Source organism: Tachyglossus aculeatus, chromosome 25 (assembly GCF_015852505.1).
Source record: "Tachyglossus aculeatus isolate mTacAcu1 chromosome 25, mTacAcu1.pri, whole genome shotgun sequence".
Taxonomy (NCBI): domain Eukaryota; kingdom Metazoa; phylum Chordata; class Mammalia; order Monotremata; family Tachyglossidae; genus Tachyglossus; species Tachyglossus aculeatus.
The window spans coordinates 25,675,325-25,693,732 of NC_052090.1; the positions used below are offsets into that span (position 1 = coordinate 25,675,325).

The 18,408-nt window shown below is 46.5% G+C and overlaps 1 protein-coding gene across 1 annotated transcript in view; it reads left to right on the plus strand.

Moving 5' to 3' along the window:
- Window positions 1-18,408, plus strand: part of CRISPLD1 (cysteine rich secretory protein LCCL domain containing 1) — a 65,300-nt gene that overhangs the window by 32,616 nt on the left and 14,276 nt on the right. Inside the window, exons 8-10 of the mRNA XM_038766704.1 lie at window positions 1,135-1,201; window positions 5,443-5,573; window positions 13,750-13,793. Coding sequence (XP_038622632.1) covers window positions 1,135-1,201; window positions 5,443-5,573; window positions 13,750-13,793 — 242 coding nt within the window. The remainder of the gene's footprint in view (window positions 1-1,134; window positions 1,202-5,442; window positions 5,574-13,749; window positions 13,794-18,408) is intronic.

Here is an 18,408-nt window from a genome sequence, read left to right on the forward strand (position 1 = left end):
GGACGTCTGGCGGGGCCGGGGGGAGAAGCTGCCCTCTTCATTCATTCATTCAATTGTATTTATTGAGCACTTACTGTGTGCAGAGCACTGTACTAAGCGCTTGGGAAGTACAAGTTGTCAACACATAGAGATGGCCCCTACCCAACACCCTCTTCCTCTAGCCCAAATCCCGTCAGTCCACCCATCACTTGTATTTACTGAGCGCTTTCTGTGGGCAGAGCCCTGCTCTGAGTGCTTGGGAGAGGTCAGCTTGTACTTCCCAAGCGCTTAGTACAGTGCCCTGTACACAGTAAGTGCTCAATAAATATGAATGAATGAACCTGTAACAGGTGGGTGGCCCGCTCCAACCCCCCGGGGTAGCCACCGGGCCAGTGGAGGGGATGTGATGGACGCCTGGCGGGGCCGCGGGGAGGAGCTGCCCTCTTCCTCTAGCCCAAATCCCATCAGTCCATCCATCACTTGTATTTATTGAGTGCTTTCTGTGGGCAGAGCCCTGCTCTGAGCGCTTGGGAGAGGTCAACTTGTACTTCCCAAGCGCTTAATACAGTGCTCTGCATACAGTAAGCGCTCAATAAATATGATTGAATGAATGAACGAACCTGTCAGTCCATCCATCACTTGTATTTATTGAGCACTTTCTGTGGGCAGAGCCCTGCTCCGAGCACTTGGGAGAGGTCAGCTTGTACTTCCCAAGCGCTTAGTCCAGTGCTCTGCACACAGTAAGCGCTCAATAAATACGATTGAATGAATGAAGGAGCGGCAACGTAAAAATAGAACGATATCCGCTTTTGACCCCCGTCTCCGCGGTGTGTTTTGTCGTCCGTCTCCCCCTTCTAGCCTGTGAGCCCACTGTCAGGTAGGGACCGTCTCTATACGACTTGGACTTCCCAAGCGCTCAGTCCAGTGCTCTGCCCGCAGTGAGCGCTCAATAAATACGACCGAAGGAATAAATCCGTATTTACTGAGCAGTACGCTCAGTTGGGAGAGTACAGTAGAACAGAATTGGTAGACCCAAGGGACCTGGGGCGGTCAGTCGGTCCCGTCGGTGGTGTTCACTGTGTGCAGAGCACTGTACTGAGCGCTTGGGAGAGTCGAGATGACAATATAACAGCCTTCCTCCCTTGGGTTGTGCAGGTATGAATGTCCGGCCGGTTGTTTGGACAGCAAAGCCCGGGTTATCGGCAGTGTACACTACGACATGGTAAGTCCTTGGCTGAGCACCCCCTTTTCCTCTCCTCTGTGTCGCCCCAACTTCATCCCCCCCCCTCCTCAGCCCCATTCATTCATCCAGTCCTATTTATTGAGCGCTTACTATGTGCCGAGCACTGTAAGCCCTTGGGAAGTACAATTCAGCAACAAACACAGCCCCACCCCGCTTACGTCCATACTGGTCATTTATTTATTTCTATTCATGTCCGTCTTCCCCCCAACTAATAATAATAATAATAGTATTTGTTAAGCGCTTACTACCAACTAATAATAATAATGGTATTTGTTAAGCGCTTACTATGTGCCAAGCACCCTGGGGAGGTTAAAAGGTAATCAGGTTGTCCCATGGGGGGCTCACAGTTTTGTACATATCTATTCTATTTATTTTATTTTGCTAGTATGTTTGGTTTTGTTCTCTGTCTCCCCCTTTTAGACTGTGAGCCCACTGTTGGGTAGGGGCCGTCTCTATATGTTGCCAATTTGGACTTCCCAAGCGCTCAGTACAGTGCTCTGCACATAGTAAGCGCTCAATAAATACGATTGATGATGATGATGATGATGATGACTCGACTAGAAGTCTAGACTAGAAGATTGTTGTGGGCAGGGAATGTGTCTGTTTATCGTTCTCTCGGACTCTCCCAGGCGCTCAGTACAGTGCTCTGCACGCCGTAAGCGCTCAATAAATAAGGATCGAATAATGGAGTGAAGTAATTCCCCACTGGCTTGTCCATGCTTTCGGGAGAAATTGAGAATTCCTTTCTTAAGGGAAAGTGACAGGGCTGCCCCTGGAAGCCTGGGGTTGGTGGGGAACTTGTACTTCCCAAGCGCTTAGTACAGTGCTCTGCACACTGTAAGCGCTCAATAAATACGATTGATGGTGATGATGATGATGTACTAAGCGACGGGGTGACTACAATATGAGAATCAACAGACATATTTCCTGTCCACAACGAGCTTACAGTCTAGAGCACGAGATGGATGTTAATAGATATCAATAAATAGTAATAATTAAAGTATCTAAGTGCTTACTATGTGCTTTCATTCATTCATTCAATCGTATTTATTGAGCACTTACCGTGTGCAGAGCACTGGACTAAGCGCTTGGGAAGTCCAAGTTGGCAACGGAAGCTTTGTGAGAAGCAGCGTGGCTTAGCAGGAAGAGCCGGGGTTTGGGAGTCAGGGGTGGTGGGTTCTAATCCCGCTCCGCCACTCGTCTGCTGTGTGACCTTGGACGAGTCACTTCTTCTAGACCGTGAGCTCACTGTTGGGTAGGGACCGTCTCTGTGTGTTGTTTGGAGTCGGAGGTCGTGGGTTCGAATCCCGGCTCCACCACATGTCTGCTGTGTGACCTTGGGCAAGTCACTTCACTTCTCTGCGCCTCAGTTCCCTCATCTGGAAAATGGGATTAAGACTGTGAGCCCCATGTGGGACAACTTGATCACCTTGTATCCTCCCCAGCGCTTAGAACAGTGCACTGCACATAGTAAGTGCTTAGCAAATGCCATCATTATTATTATTATTATTACTTCCCAAGCGCTCAGTACAGCGCTCTGCACACAGTAAGCGCTCAATAAATACCATTGATTGATCGACTGATTCCCTTCTCTGGGCCTCAGTTCCCTCATCTGCCAAATGGGGATGAAGACCGTGAGCCCCTCGTGGGACAACCCGATCACCTTGTGTTTCCCCCAGTGCTTAGGACATAGTAAGCGCTTAACAAATACCAACATTATTATTATTAGACATAGTAAGCGCTTAACTAGACTGTGAGCCCACTGTTGGGTAGGGCCCGTCTCTAGATGTTGCCAACTTGGACTTCCCAAGCGCTTAGTACAGCGCTCTGCGCACAGTAAGCGCTCAATAAATACCATCGATTGATCGACTGATTCCCTTCTCTGGGCCTCAGTTCCCTCATCTGTCAAATGGGGATGAAGACCGTGAGCCCCTCGTGGGACAACCTGATCACCTTGTGTTTCCCCCAGTGCTTAGGACATAGTAAGCGCTCAACAAATACCAACATTATTATTATTGGACATAGTAAGCGCTTAACTAGACTGTGAGCCCACTGTTGGGTAGGGACCGTCTCTAGATGTTGCCAACTTGGACTTCCCAAGCGCTTAGTACAGCGCTCTGTGCACAGTAAGCGCTCAATAAATACCATCGATTGATTGACTGATTCCCTTCTCTGGGCCTCAGTTCCCTCATCTGTCAAATGGGGATGAAGACCGTGAGCCCCTCGTGGGACAACCTGATCACCTTGTGTTTCCCCCAGTGCTTAGGACATAGTAAGCGCTTAACAAATACCAACATTATTATTATTGGACATAGCAAGTGCTTAACTATAGGGACCGTCTCTAGATGTTGCCAACTTGGACTTCCCAAGCGCTTAGTACAGCGCTCTGCACACAGTAAGCGCTCAATAAATACTATTGATTGATGATTGACTGATTCCCTTCTCTGGGCCTCAGTTCCCTAATCTGTCAAATGGGGATGAAGACCGTGAGCCCCTCGTGGGACAACCTGATCACCTTGTGTTTCCCCCAGTGCTTAGGACATAGTAAGCGCTTAACAAATACCAACATCATTATTATTATTGGACATAGTAAGCGCTTAACTAGACTGTGAGCCCACTGTTGGGTAGGGACTTTCTCTAGATGTTGCCAACTTGGACTTCCCAAGCGCTTAGTACAGCACTCTGCGCACAGTAAGCACTCAATAAATACCATTGATTGATTGACTGATTCCCTTCTCTGGGCCTCAGTTCCCTCATCTGCCAAATGGGGATGAAGACCGGGAGCCCCTCGTGGGACAACCTGATCACCTTGTGTTTCCCCCAGTGCTTAGGACATAGTAAGCGCTTAACAAATACCAACATTATTATTATTGGACATAGTAAGCGCTTAACTAGACTGTGAGCCCACTGTTGGGTAGGGCCCGTCTCTAGATGTTGCCAACTTGGACTTCCCAAGCGCTTAGTACAGCGCTCTGTGCACAGTAAGCGCTCAATAAATACCATCGATTGATTGACTGATTCCCTTCTCTGGGCCTCAGTTCCCTCATCTGTCAAATGGGGATGAAGACCGTGAGCCCCTCGTGGGACAACCTGATCACCTTGTGTTTCCCCCAGTGCTTAGGACATAGTAAGCGCTTAACAAATACCAACATTATTATTATTGGACATAGCAAGTGCTTAACTATAGGGACCGTCTCTAGATGTTGCCAACTTGGACTTCCCAAGCGCTTAGTACAGCGCTCTGCACACAGTAAGCGCTCAATAAATACTATTGATTGATGATTGACTGATTCCCTTCTCTGGGCCTCAGTTCCCTAATCTGTCAAATGGGGATGAAGACCGTGAGCCCCTCGTGGGACAACCTGATCACCTTGTGTTTCCCCCAGTGCTTAGGACATAGTAAGCGCTTAACAAATACCAACATCATTATTATTATTGGACATAGTAAGCGCTTAACTAGACTGTGAGCCCACTGTTGGGTAGGGACTTTCTCTAGATGTTGCCAACTTGGACTTCCCAAGCGCTTAGTACAGCACTCTGCGCACAGTAAGCACTCAATAAATACCATTGATTGATTGACTGATTCCCTTCTCTGGGCCTCAGTTCCCTCATCTGCCAAATGGGGATGAAGACCGGGAGCCCCTCGTAGGACAACCTGATCACCTTGTGTTTCCCCCAGTGCTTAGGACATAGTAAGCGCTTAACAAATACCAACATCACTATTATTATTGGACATAGTAAGCGCTTAACTAGACTCTGAGCCCACTGTTGGGTAGGGACCGTCTCTAGATGTTGCCAACTTGGACTTCCCAAGCGCTTAGTACAGCGCTCTGCACACAGTAAGCGCTCAATAAATACCATTGATTGATCGACCGATTCCCTTCTGTGGGCCTCAGTTCCCTCATCTGTCAAATGGGGATGAAGACCGGGAGCCCCTCGTGGGACAACCTGATCACTTTGTGTTTCCCCCAGTGCTTAGGACATAGTAAGCGCTTAACAAATACTAACATTATTATTATTGGACATAGTAAGTGCTTAACTATAGGGACCGTCTCTAGATGTTGCCAACTTGGACTTCCCAAGCGCTTAGTACAGCGCTCTGCACACAGTAAGCGCTCAATAAATACGATTGATTGATTGATTATTATTATTTCGTCTCCTCTCCTTCCCACCACCGGTCGGATTTCTCCCTTTTTCCCGCCCGCCGCTTTGTCCTTCAGCAATCCAGCATCTGCCGGGCGGCGCTCCATTACGGTGTGATGGACGACGATGGAGGCTGGGTGGATGTCACCAGGAGAGGCCGGAAGCCCTTCTTCGTCCAGTCTATCCGCAACGGGATCCGGTCCAGCGGGTGAGAGCTCGGACCCCGCGGCTCCTAAACCTCTCCATCATCATCATCGATCGTATTTATTGAGCGCTTACTGTGTGCAGAGCACTGGACTAAGCGCTTGGGAAGTACAAATTGGCAACATATAGAGACAGTCCCTACCCAATCCCCAATGTGTCGGAGGCGGGGGACCCTCACCCTTCCAACGGCTTGGCGGCGCGGCTCAGTGGAAAGAGCCCGGGCTTTGGAGTCCGAGGTCATGGGTTCAAATCCCGACTCCGCCACTGGTCAGCTGGGTGACTTTGGTCAAGTCGCTTCACTTCTCTGGGCCTCAGTCCCCTCATCTGTAAAATGGGGATGAAGACTGTGAGCACCCCCCCCGTGGGACAGCCTGATCATCTTGTCACCTCTCCCATAGTAAGCGCTTAATAAATGCCATTATTATTATCATTATTATTCTCTGGGCCTCAGTTCCCTCATCTGCAAAATGGGAGCCCCCCCCGTGGGACAACCTGATCATCATCATCATCATCAATCATTTATTGAGCGCTTACTATGTGCAGAGCACTGTACTAAGCGCTTGGGAAGTAGAAATTGGCAACATATAGAGACAGTCCCTACCCAACAGTGGGCTCACAGTCTAAAAGGGGGAGAACCTGATCACCTTGTCACCTCCCCAGCGCTTAGAACAGTGCTTTGCACATAGTAAGCGCTTAATAAATGCCATCATTATTATGTACCCGGGAAACCAGGCGAAGTTGCTAAGCCATGGCACTCGGCCCTGAAAATTAACACTGCCGGAAACGGCGGGAATGGTCAGTTGGGAACTCCTATTTATTGAGCACTTTCTGCCTGCAGAGCTGGGGAGATTAAGACCTTAATTAAGAGCTTTAATCTTAATTAAGATTGAGGTATTAAGAGCTGGGGAGAGGACAGTATGACACTATATTTCCTGCCCACAACGAGCTTGCAGTCTAGAGGGGGAGGTGGACATTAATAGAAATAAAATACATTCATTCATTCAATCGTATTGAGCACTTATTGTGTGCAGAGCACTGTACTAAGTGCTTGGGAAGTACATAATAATAAGTATAGTATTTTTCCAGCCCACAATGAGCTTGCAGTCTAGAGGGGGAGGCGGACATTAATAGAAATAAAATACATAATAATAAGTATAGTATATTTCCTGCCCACAATGAGCTTGCAGTCTAGAGGGGGAAGCAGACATTAATAGAAATTAAATACATTCATTCATTCAATCGTATTTATTGAGCACTTACTGTGTGCAGAGCACTGCATTTGGGAAGTACATAATAATGAGTATAGTATATTTCTAGCCCACAGCGAGCTTGCAGTCTAGAGGGGGAGGCAGACATTAATAGAAATCAAATGCATAATGATAAGTATAGTATATTTCCTGCCCACAACGAGCTTGCAGTCTAGAGGGGGAGGTGGACATTAGTAGAAATAAAATACAGAATAATAAGTATAATATATTTCCAGTCCACAACAAGCTTGCAGTCTAGAGGGGGAGGCAGACGTTAATAGAAATAAAATGCATAATAATAAGTATAGTATATTTCCAGCCCACAGCGAGCTTGCAGTCTAGAGGGGAAGGCGGACATTAATAGAAATAAAATAAATTCATTCATTCATTCAATCGTATTTATTGAGCACTTACTGTGTGCAGAGCACTGTACTAAGCGCTTGGGAAGTACATAATAATAAGTATAGTATATTTCTAGCCCACAACGAGCTTGCAGTCTAGAGGGGGAGGTGGACATTAGTAGAAATAAAGGACATAATAATAAGTATAATATATTTCCAGCCCACAGCTAGCTTGCTGTCTAGAGGGGGAGGCAGACATTGACAGAAATAAAATGCATAATAATAAGTATAGTATATTTCCAGCCCACAGTGAGCTTGCAGTCTAGAGGGGGAGGCAGACATTAATAGAAATAAAATGTATAATAATAAGTATAGTATTTTTCCAGCCCACAACGAGCTTGCAGTCTAGAGGGGGAGGCGGACATTAATAGAAATAAAATACATAATAATAAGTATAGTATACTTCCAGCCCACAACGAGCTTGCAGTCTAGAGGGGGAGGCGGACATTAATAGAAATAAAATACATTCATTCATTCAATCGTATTTATTGAGCACCTATTGTGTGCAGAGCACTGTACTAAGTGCTTGGGAAGTACACAATAATAAGTATAGTATATTTCCAGCGCACAAAGAGCTTGCAGTCTAGAGGGGGAGGTGGACATTAATAGAAATAAGATACATAATAATAAATATAGTATATTTCCAGCCCACAACGAGCTTGCAGTCTAGAGGGGGAGGCAGACATTAATAGAAATAAAATGCATAATAATAAGCATAGTATATTTCCAGCCCACAACGAGCTTGCAGTCTAGAGGGGGAGGCAGACATTAATAGAAATAAAATGCATAATAATAAGCATAGTATATTTCCAGCCCACAGCGAGCTTGCAGTCTAGAGGGGGAAGTGGACATTAATAGAAATAAAATACATAATAATAAGTATATTTCCTGCCCACAACGAGCTTGCAGTCTAGAGGGGGAGGCAGACATTAATAGAAATAAAATGCATAATAATAAGCATAGTATATTTCCAGCCCACAGCGAGCTTGCAGTCTAGAGGGGGAGGCAGACATTAATAGAAATAAAATGCATAATAATAAGCATAGTATATTTCCAGCCCACAACGAGCTTGCAGTCTAGAGGGGGAGGCAGACATTAATAGAAATAAAATGCATAATAATAAGCATAGTATATTTCCAGCCCACAGCGAGCTTGCAGTCTAGAGGGGGAAGTGGACATTAATAGAAATAAAATACATAATAATAAGTATATTTCCTGCCCACAACGAGCTTGCAGTCTAGAGGGGGAGGCAGACATTAATAGAAATAAAATGCATAATAATAAGTATAGTATATTTCCAGCCCATAACGAGCTTGCAGTCTAGAGGGGGAGGCAGACATTAATAGAAATAAAATGCATAATAATAAGCATAGTATATTTCCAGCCCACAGGGAGCTTGCAGTCTAGAGGGGGAGGCGGACATTAATAGAAATAAAATACATAATAATAAGCATAGTATATTTCCAGCCCACAGCGAGCTTGCAGTCTAGAGGGGGAGGAGGACATTAATAGAAATAAAATTCATTCATTCATTCATTCAATCGTATTTATTGAGCACTTACTATGTGCAGAGCACTGCATTTGGGAAGTACATAATAATAAGTATAGCATATTTCCAGCGCACAAAGAGCTGGCAGTCTAGAGGGGGAGGCGGACATTAATAGAAATCAAATACATAATGATAAGTATAGTATATTTCCAGCCCACAACGAGCTTGCAGTCTAGAGGGGGAGGCAGACATTAATAGAAATAAAATACATTTATTCATTCAATCGTATTTATTGAGCACTTACTGTGTGCAGAGCACTGGACTAAGCGCTTGGGAAGTACATAATAATAAGTATGGTATATTTCCAGCGCACAAAGAGCTTGCAGTCTAGAGGGGGAGGCAGACATTAATAGAAATCAAATACATAATAAGTATAGTATATTTCCAGCCCACAACGAGCTTGCAGTCTAGAGGAGGAGGCAGACATTAATAGAAATAAAATGCATAATGATAAGCATAGTATTTTTCCAGCCCACATTGAGCTTGCAGTGTAGAGGGGGAGGCAGACATTAATAGAAATCAAATACAGAATCATAAATATAGTATATTTCCAGCCCACAACGAGCTTGCAGTCTAGAGGGGGAGGCAGACATTAATAGAAATAAAATTCATTCATTCATTCATTCATTCAATCGTATTTATTGAGCACTTACTGTGTGCAGAACACTGGACTAAGCACTTGGGAAGTACATAATAATGAGTACAGTATATTTCCAGCCCACAGCGAGCTTGCAGTCTAGAGGGGGAGGCAGACAGTAATAGAAATAAAATGCATAATAATAAGTATAGTATATTTCCAGCCCACAACGAGCTTGCAGTCTAGAGGGGGAGGCGGACATTAATAGAAATAAAATACATAATCATCAGTATAGTATATTTCCAGCCCACAACGAGCTTGCAGTCCAGAGGGGAAGGCGGACATTAATAGAAATAAAATACATAATAATAAGTATAGTATATTTCCAGCCCACAACGAGCTTGCAGTCTAGAGGGGGAGGCAGACATTAATAGAAATAAAATGCATAATAATAAGCATAGTATATTTCCAGCCCACAATGAGCTTGCGGTCTAGAGGGGGAGGCGGACATTAATAGAAATAAAATACATAATAATATGTATAGTATATTTCCAGCGCACAAAGAGCTTGCAGTCTAGAGGGGGAGGCAGACATTAATAGAAATAAAATGCATAATAATAAGTATAGTATATTTCCAGCTCACATCGAGCTTGCAGTCTGGAGGGGGAGGCAGACATTAATAGAAATAAAATACATAATAATAAGTATAGTATATTTCCAGCCCACAACGAGTTTGCAGTCTAGAGGGGGAGGTGGATATTAATAGAAATCAAATACATAATAAAACGTATAGTATATTTCCAGCCCACAATGAGCTTGCAGTCTAGAGGGGAAGGCGGACATTAATAGAAATCAAATACATAATAATAAGTATAGTATATTTCCAGCCCACATGAGCTTGCAGTCTAGAGGAGGAGGCGGACATTAATAGAAATAAAATGCATAATAATAAGTATAGTATATTTCCAGCCCACAACGAGCTTGCAGTCTAGAGGGGGAGGCAGACATTAATAGAAATAAAATGCATAATAATAAGTGTAGTATATTTCCAGCCTACAACGAGCTTGCAGTCCAGAGGGGGAGGCGGACATTAATAGAAAGAAAATACATAATAATAAGTATAGCATTTAAGTGCTTACTATGTTCATTCATTGCTTCATTCAGTCGTATTTATTGAGCACTTACTGTGTGCAGAGCACTGTACTAAGCGCTTGGGAAGTACAATTCGGCAACATGTCTCCCCCTTCTAGACTGTGAGCCCACTGTTGTGTAGGTACCGTTTCTATATGTTGCCAACTTGTACTTCCCAAGCGCTTAGTACAGTGTTCTGCACACAGTAAGCGCTCAATAAATACGATTGAATGAATGAATATAGAGCCGGTCCCTACCCAACAACGGGTATGTGCCAAGCACTGTCCTAAGCGCTGGGGTAGATACAAGGTGATCAGGTTGTCCCACGTGGGGCTCACAGTCTTCGTCCCCGAGGTCATTGAGGCCCAGAGAAGTCAAGTGACTTGTCCAAGGTCACGCAGCAGACAAGTGGCGGAGCCGGGATTAGAACCCATGTCCTCTGATTCCCAAGCCCGGGCTCTTCCCACAAGGTCGTGGATTTGGGAGCCGGGGATGAAGAAAGGGAGCGAGTCAGGGCAACGCGGAAGGGAGCGGGAGAAGAGGAAAGGAGGGTGCAGTCAGGGAAGGCCTCTGGGAGGAGAAGGGCCTTCAATAAGGCTTTGATAAGGCTTTGAATCGAGGAGAGACTGGTGGTCTGGGGGATTTGAGGAGGGAGGGCGTCCAGGCCAGAGGTGGGATTCATTCATTCCTTCAATCGTATTTATTGAGCGCTTACTGAGTGCAGAGCACTGGACTAAGCGCTTGGGAAGTCCAAGTTGGCAACATCTAGAGCCGGTCCCTACCCGACAGCGGGCTCACGGTCTAGAAGGGGGAGACAGACGGCAAAACAAAACATTATTATTATGATGGTATTTACTAAGCGCTTACTATGTGCAAATAATAATAATAATAATGATGGCATTTATTAAGCGCTTACTATGTGCAAAGCGCTGTTCTAAGCTCTGGGGAAGTTACAAGGTGATCAGGTTGTCTCACATGGGGCTCACGGTCTTCATCCCCATTTTACAGATGAGGTAACTGAGGCCCAGAGAATAATAATGATGGCATTTATTAAGCGCTTACTATGTTCAAAGCACTGTTCTAAGCTCTGGGGAAGTTACAAGGTGATGAGGTTGTCCCACATAGGGCTCACAGTCTTCATCCCCATTTTCCAGTTGAGGGAACTGAGGTCCAGAGAATAATAATAATAATAATGATGGCATTTATTAAGCGCTTACTATGTGCAAAGCACTGTTCTAAGCACTGGGGAAGTTACAAGGTGATGAGGTTGTCCCACATGGGGCTCACAGTCTTCATCCCCATTTTGCAGATGAGGGAACTGAGGCCCAGAGAATAATAATAATAGTAATAATGATGGCATTTATTAAGCGCTTACTATGTGCAAAGCACTGTTCTAAGCGCTGGGGAAGTTACAAGGTGATGAGGTTGTCCCACGTGGGGCTCACAGTCTTCGTCCCCATTTTACAGATGAGGTAACTGAGGCCCAGAGAATAATAATAATAGTAATAATGATGGCATTTATTAAGCGCTTACTATGTGCAAAGCACTGTTCTAAGCGCTGGGGAAGTTACAAGGTGATGAAGTTGTCCCACATGGGGCTCACGGTCTTCATCCCCATTTTCCAGATGAGGGAACTGAGGCCTAGATAATAATAATAATAATAATGATGGCATTTATAAAGCGCTAACTATGTGCAAAGCACTGTTCTAAGCGCTGGGGAAGTTACAAGGTGATCAGGTTGTCCCACATGGGGCTCACGGTCTTCATCCCCATTTTTCAGATGAGGGAACTGAGGCCTAGATAATAATAATAATAATAATGATGGCATTTATAAAGCACTAACTATGTGCAAAGCACTGTTCTAAGCGCTGGGGAAGTTACAAGGTGATGAGGTTGTCCCACATGGGGCTCACGGTCTTCATCCCCATTTTCCAGATGAGGGAACTGAGGCCCAGAGAATAATAATAATAATAATAATGATGGTACTTGCTAAGCGCTTACTATGTGCCAAGCACTGTTCTAAGCGCTGGGGAAGTTACAAGGTGATCAGGTTGTCCCATGTGGGGCTCACGGTCTTCATCCCCATTTTCCAGATGAGGGAACCGAGGCCCAGAGAAGTGAATTGACTGGCCCAAAGTCACCCAGCTGACAATTGGCGGAGCCGGGATTTGAACCCGTGACCTCTGACTCCAAAGCCCGGGCTCTTTCCACTGAGCCACGCTGCTTCTCTGACAAAACGTATTAACAGAATAAAATGAATAGAATAAATGTGTCCGAGTAAAATAAATAGAGGAATCAATCTGTACAAACGTGTAGACGGGGGCTGTGGGGAGGGGAAATAAATAGAGTAATGAATCTGCACAAACGTATATCGTGGCTCAGTGGAAAGAGCCCGGTCATGGGTTCAAATCCCGGCTCTGCCAATTATCGGCTGTGTGACTTTGGGCAAGTCACTTCATTTCTCTGGGCCTCAGTTCCCTCATCTGTAAAATGGGGGTGAAGACTGTGAGTCCCACGGGGGACAACCTGATTACCATGTAACCTCCCCAGCGCTTAGAACAGTGCTTTGCACATAGTAAGCGGTTAATAAATGCTACCATTATTATTATTATTATTATATACGGGGGCTGTGGGGAGGGGAAGGAGGGAGGGCGGAGGGGTTGGGGAGGAGGAGAGGAAAAAGGGGGCTCAATCAATCAATCAATCGTATTTATTGAGCGCTTACTGTGTGCAGAGCACTGTACTAAGCGCTTGGGAAGTCCAAGTTGGCAACATATAGAGACGGTCCCTACCCGACAGTGGGCTCACAGTCTAGAAGTGTGGGAAGGCTTCCTGGAGGAGGTGAGCGGGCAAGAGGTCGATGGCGAGATAGGCGAGATGGAGGGAAAGTGAGAAGGTCGGCGTTAGAGACGCCATCGCCGTCGCCAGACGGACCGATAGCCTCTCCTTTCCAGCCCCCTCCTCTTCCCCTTCTGCTTTCCGTCATCATCATCATCAATCGTATTTATTGAGCGCTTACTGTGTGCAGAGCACTGTACTAAGCGCTTGGGAAGTCCAAGTTGGCAACACATAGAGACAGTCCCTACCCAACAGCGGGCTCCCAGTCTAAAAGGGGGAGACAGAGAACAAAACCAAACGTACTAACAAAATAAAATAAATAGAATAGATAGGTCCAACCCCACCCGCCCCGCCGTGGGCACCCGGGAGGTGATTCGCACCCAGTGCCCGTCTGCGATTGCCCTCACGAGCTGTCGATGCCTTCCCTCCTTCTGCAGAAAATACCAGCCCTCCAACTCCTTCACGGTGGCCAAGGTGAGAGGTGAGTGTGGGCCGCGTCGCGCCCTCTCCCCACGGCCCCTCGGTTCATCCTGGCGTCCTATTTATTGAGCGCTCACCGTGTGCAGGGCACTGGGAGGGCGCAATGGAATAATAAACGGGCACGTTCCCTGCCCGCGACGAGCTGACAGTCTAGAGGGGGAGACGGACGGGGGTAGAAATCAGAAAATGAGAGAGAGGGGTGTAAGCGGTGCGGGGCTGGGAGGGGGGATAATAATAATAATAATAATAATAATAATAATAATGGCATTTATTAAGCGCTTACTATGTGCAAAGCACTGCTCTAAGAAGAAAGGGAGCGAGTCGGGGCGACGCACGAGGGATGGAGGGCGCAGTCAGGGAAGGCTTCTTGGCGGAGATGGGCCTTCAGTAAGGCCTTGAAGGGGGGGAAGAGTGGTGGTCTGAAGGATTTGAGGAGGGAGGGCGTCCAGTTCAGAGGCGGGATGTGGGTCGAAGGCGAGATGGACGAGACGGAGGCCCGGTGAGAAGGTTGGCATCGGAAGGGCGGAGCGCGTGGGCCCGGTTGGCGTAGTCTAGACTTCACAGTCTTCTAGACTGTGAGGCCGCTGTCGGGTAGGGACCGTCTCTAGATGTTGCCGACTTGGACTTCCCAAGCGCTTAGTACAGTGCTCGGCACACAGTAAGCGCCCAATAAATACTGTTGCATGAATGAATGAATGAATGAATGAAAGAAATAAATTGTAAGCTCCTCAAAGGGACCGTCTCTATATGTCACCAACTTGGACTTCCCAAGCGCTTAGTCCAGTGCTCTGCACACAGTAAGCGCTCAGTAAATATGATTGAATGAATGAATGAATGAATGAACTAGATTGTAAGCTCCTCAAAGGGACCATCTCTGTATGTTGCCAACTTGGACTTCTCAAGCGCTTAGTCAAGTGCTCTGTGCACAGTAAGCGCTCAATAAATACGATTGAATGAATGAATGATGAACTAGATTGTAAACTCCTCAAAGGGACTGTATATGTTGCCAACTTGTACTTCCCAAGAGCTTAGTCCAGTGCTCTGCACACAGTAAGCGCTCACTAAATACAATTGAATGAATGAATGAATGAACTAGATTGTAAGCTCCTCAGAGGGACCGTCTCTATGTGTTGCCAACTTGGACTTCCCAAGCGCTTAGTCCAGTGCTCTGCACACAGTAAGCGCTCAATAAATACGATTGAATGAATGAATGAATTAACTAGATTGTAAGCTCCTCAAAGGGACTGTCTCTATGTGTTGCCAACTTGGACTTCCCAAGCGCTTAGTCCAGTGCTCTGCACACAGTAAGCGCTCAATAAATATGATGGAATGAATGAATGAATGAACTAGATTGTAAGCTCCTCGAAGGGACCGTCTCTATATGTTGCCAACTTGGACTTCCCAAGCGCTTAGTCCAGTGCTCTGCACACAGTAAGCGCTCAATAAATACGATTGCATGAATGAATGAATGAATGAACTAGATTGTAAGCTCCTCAAAGGGACCGTCTCTAGATGTTGCCAACTTGGACTTCCCAAGCACTTAGTCCAGTGCTCTGCACACAGTAAGCGCTCAATAAATACGATTGAATGAACGAATGGATGAACTAGATTGTAAACTCCTCAAAGGGACCGTCTCTATGTGTTGCCAACTTGGACTTCCCAAGCGCTTAGTCCAGTGCTCTGCACACAGTAAGCGCTCAATAAATATGATGGAATGAATGAATGAATGAACTAGATTGTAAGCTCCTCAAAGGGACCGTCTCTAGATATTGCCAACTTGGGCTTCCCAAGCACTTAGTACAGTGCTCTGCACACAGTAAGCGCTCAATAAATACCATTGAATGAATGAATGAATGAATGAATGAACTAGATTGTAAGTTCCTCAAAGGGACCGTCTCTATATGTTGCCAACTTGGACTTCCCAAGCGCTTAGTACAGTGCTCTGCACACAGTAAGTGCTCAGTAAATACGATTGAATGAATGAATGAATGACTGAATGAATGAATGAACAAGATTGTAAGCTCCTCAAAGGGACCGTCTCTAGATGTTGCCAACTTGGACTTCCCAAGTGCTTAGTCCAGTGCTCTGCACACAGTAAGCGCTCAATAAATACGATTGAATGAATGAATGAATTAACTAGATTGTAAGCTCCTCAAAGGGACCGTCTCTAGATGTTGCCAACTTGGACTTCCCAAGCGCTTAGTCCAGTGCTCTGCACACAGTAAGCGCTCAATAAATACGATTGAGTGAATGAATGAGGGGGGCGAGGAGAGGTCGGAGTGGGCCGGGGGATGGACGGCTTTCAAGGTGATGGTGAGGAGTTTTTATTTGATGAGGAGGTGGTTGGGACGTCACTGGAGTTCCCCCTGCAAAGAAGGGGGACACAGAACGGTCAGCGTTGAGAACCCCTCCATTCATTCATTCCTTCATTCAGTAGTATTTATTGAGCACTTACTGTGTGCAGAGCACTGTACTAAACGCTTGGGAAGTCCAAGTTGGCAACATAGAGACGGTCCCTACCTGACAGCAGGTTCACAGTCTAGAAGGGGGAGATTCCCTCCCTGATGGCGGCCTGGCCTGGATCCGGGCCTGTTCATTCATTCAGTCGTATTTATTGAGTGCTTACTGTGTGCAGAGCACTATACTAAGCACTTGGGAAGTAGAAATTGGTAACATATAGAGACGGTCCCTACCTGACAGCGGGTTCACAGTCTAGAAGGGGGAGATTCCCTCCCTGACGGCGGCCTGGCCTGGATCTGGGCCTGTTCATTCATTCAGTTGTATTTATTGAGCGCTTACTGTGTGCAGAGCACTGTACTAAGCACTTGTCAATCGTATTTATTGAGCCCTTACTGTGTGCAGAGCACTGTACTAAGCACTTGGGAAGTCCAAGTTGGCAACATATAGAGACGGTCCCTACCCGACAGCGGGTTCACAGTCTAGAAGGGGGAGATTCCCTCCCTGACGGCGGGCCGGCCTGGATCTGGGCCTGTTCATTCATTCAGTCGTATTTATTGAGCGCTTACTGTGTGCAGAGCACTGTACTAAGCACTTGTCAATCGTATTTATTGAGCCCTTACTGTGTGCAGAGCACTGTACTAAGCGTTTGGGAAGTCCCAGTTGGCAACATAGAGACGGTCCCCACCCAGCAGCGGGTTCACAGTCTAGAAGGGGGAGATTCCCCCCACGACCGCAGCCCGGCCTGGATCGGGGCCTGTTCATTCAATCATATTTATTGAGCACTTACTGTGTGCAGAGCACTGTACTAAGCGCTTGGAAAGTCCAAGTTGGCAACATATAGAGACGGTCCCTACCCGACAGCGGGTTCACAGGCTAGAAGGGGGAGATTCCCTCCCTGACGGCGGCCTGGCCTGGACCTGGGCCTGTTCATTCATTCAATCGTACTTATTGAGCGCTTACTGTGTGCAGAGCACTGTACTAAGCACTTGTCAATCGTGTTTATTGAGAGCTTACTGTGTGCAGAGCACTGTACTAAGCGCTTGGGAAGTCCAAGTTGGCAACATATAGAGATGGTCCCTACCCAACAGTGGGTTCACAGTCTAGAAGGGGGAGATTCCCTCCCTGACGGCGGCCCGGCCTGCATCCGGGCCTGTTCATTCATTCAGTCGTACTTATTGAGCGCTTACTGTGTGCAGAGCACTGTACTAAGCGCTTGGGAAGTAGAAATTGGTAACATATAGAGACAGTCCCTACCCGACAGCAGGTTCACAGTCTAGAAGGGGGAGATTCCCTCCCTGACGGCGGCCTGGCCTGGACCTGGGCCTGTTCATTCATTCAATCATACTTATTGAGCGCTTACTGTGTGCAGAGCACTGTACTAAGCACTTGTCAATCGTGTTTATTGAGAGCTTACTGTGTGCAGAGCACTGTACTAAGCACTTGGGAAGTACAAATTGGTAACATATAGAGACGGTCCCTACCCGACAGCGGGTTCACAGTCTAGAAGGGGGAGATTCCCTCCCTGAAGGCGGCCCGGCCTGGATCTGGGCCTGTTCATTCATTCAATCATATTTATTGAGCACTTACTGTGTGCAGAGCACTGTACTAAGCGCTTGGGAAGTCCAAGTTGGCAACATATAGAGACTGTCCCTACCCGACAGCGAGTTCACAATCTAGAAGGGGGAGATTCCCTCCCTGACGTCGGCCTGGCCTATATCCGGGCCTATTCATTCATTCAATCGTATTTATTGAGCACTTACTGTGTGCAGAGCACTGTACTAAGCGCTTGGAAAGTCCAAATTGGTAACATATAGAGACGGTCCCTACCCAACAGGGGGTTCGCAGTCTAGAAGGGGGAGATTCCCCCCACGACCACAGCTCGGCCTGAATCGGGGCCTGTTCATTCATTCAATCGTATTTATTGAGCACTTACTGTGTGCAGAGCACTGTACTAAGCGCTTGGGAAGTCCAAGTTGGCAACATAGAGACGGTCCCTTCCCGACTGTGGGTTCACAGTCTAGAAGGGGGAGATTCCCTCCCTGACGGCGGCCCGGCCTGCATCCGTGCCTGTTCATTCATTCAATCGTACTTATTGAGCGCTTACTGTGTGCCGAGCACTGTACTAAGCGCTTGGGAAGTAGAAATTGGTAACATAT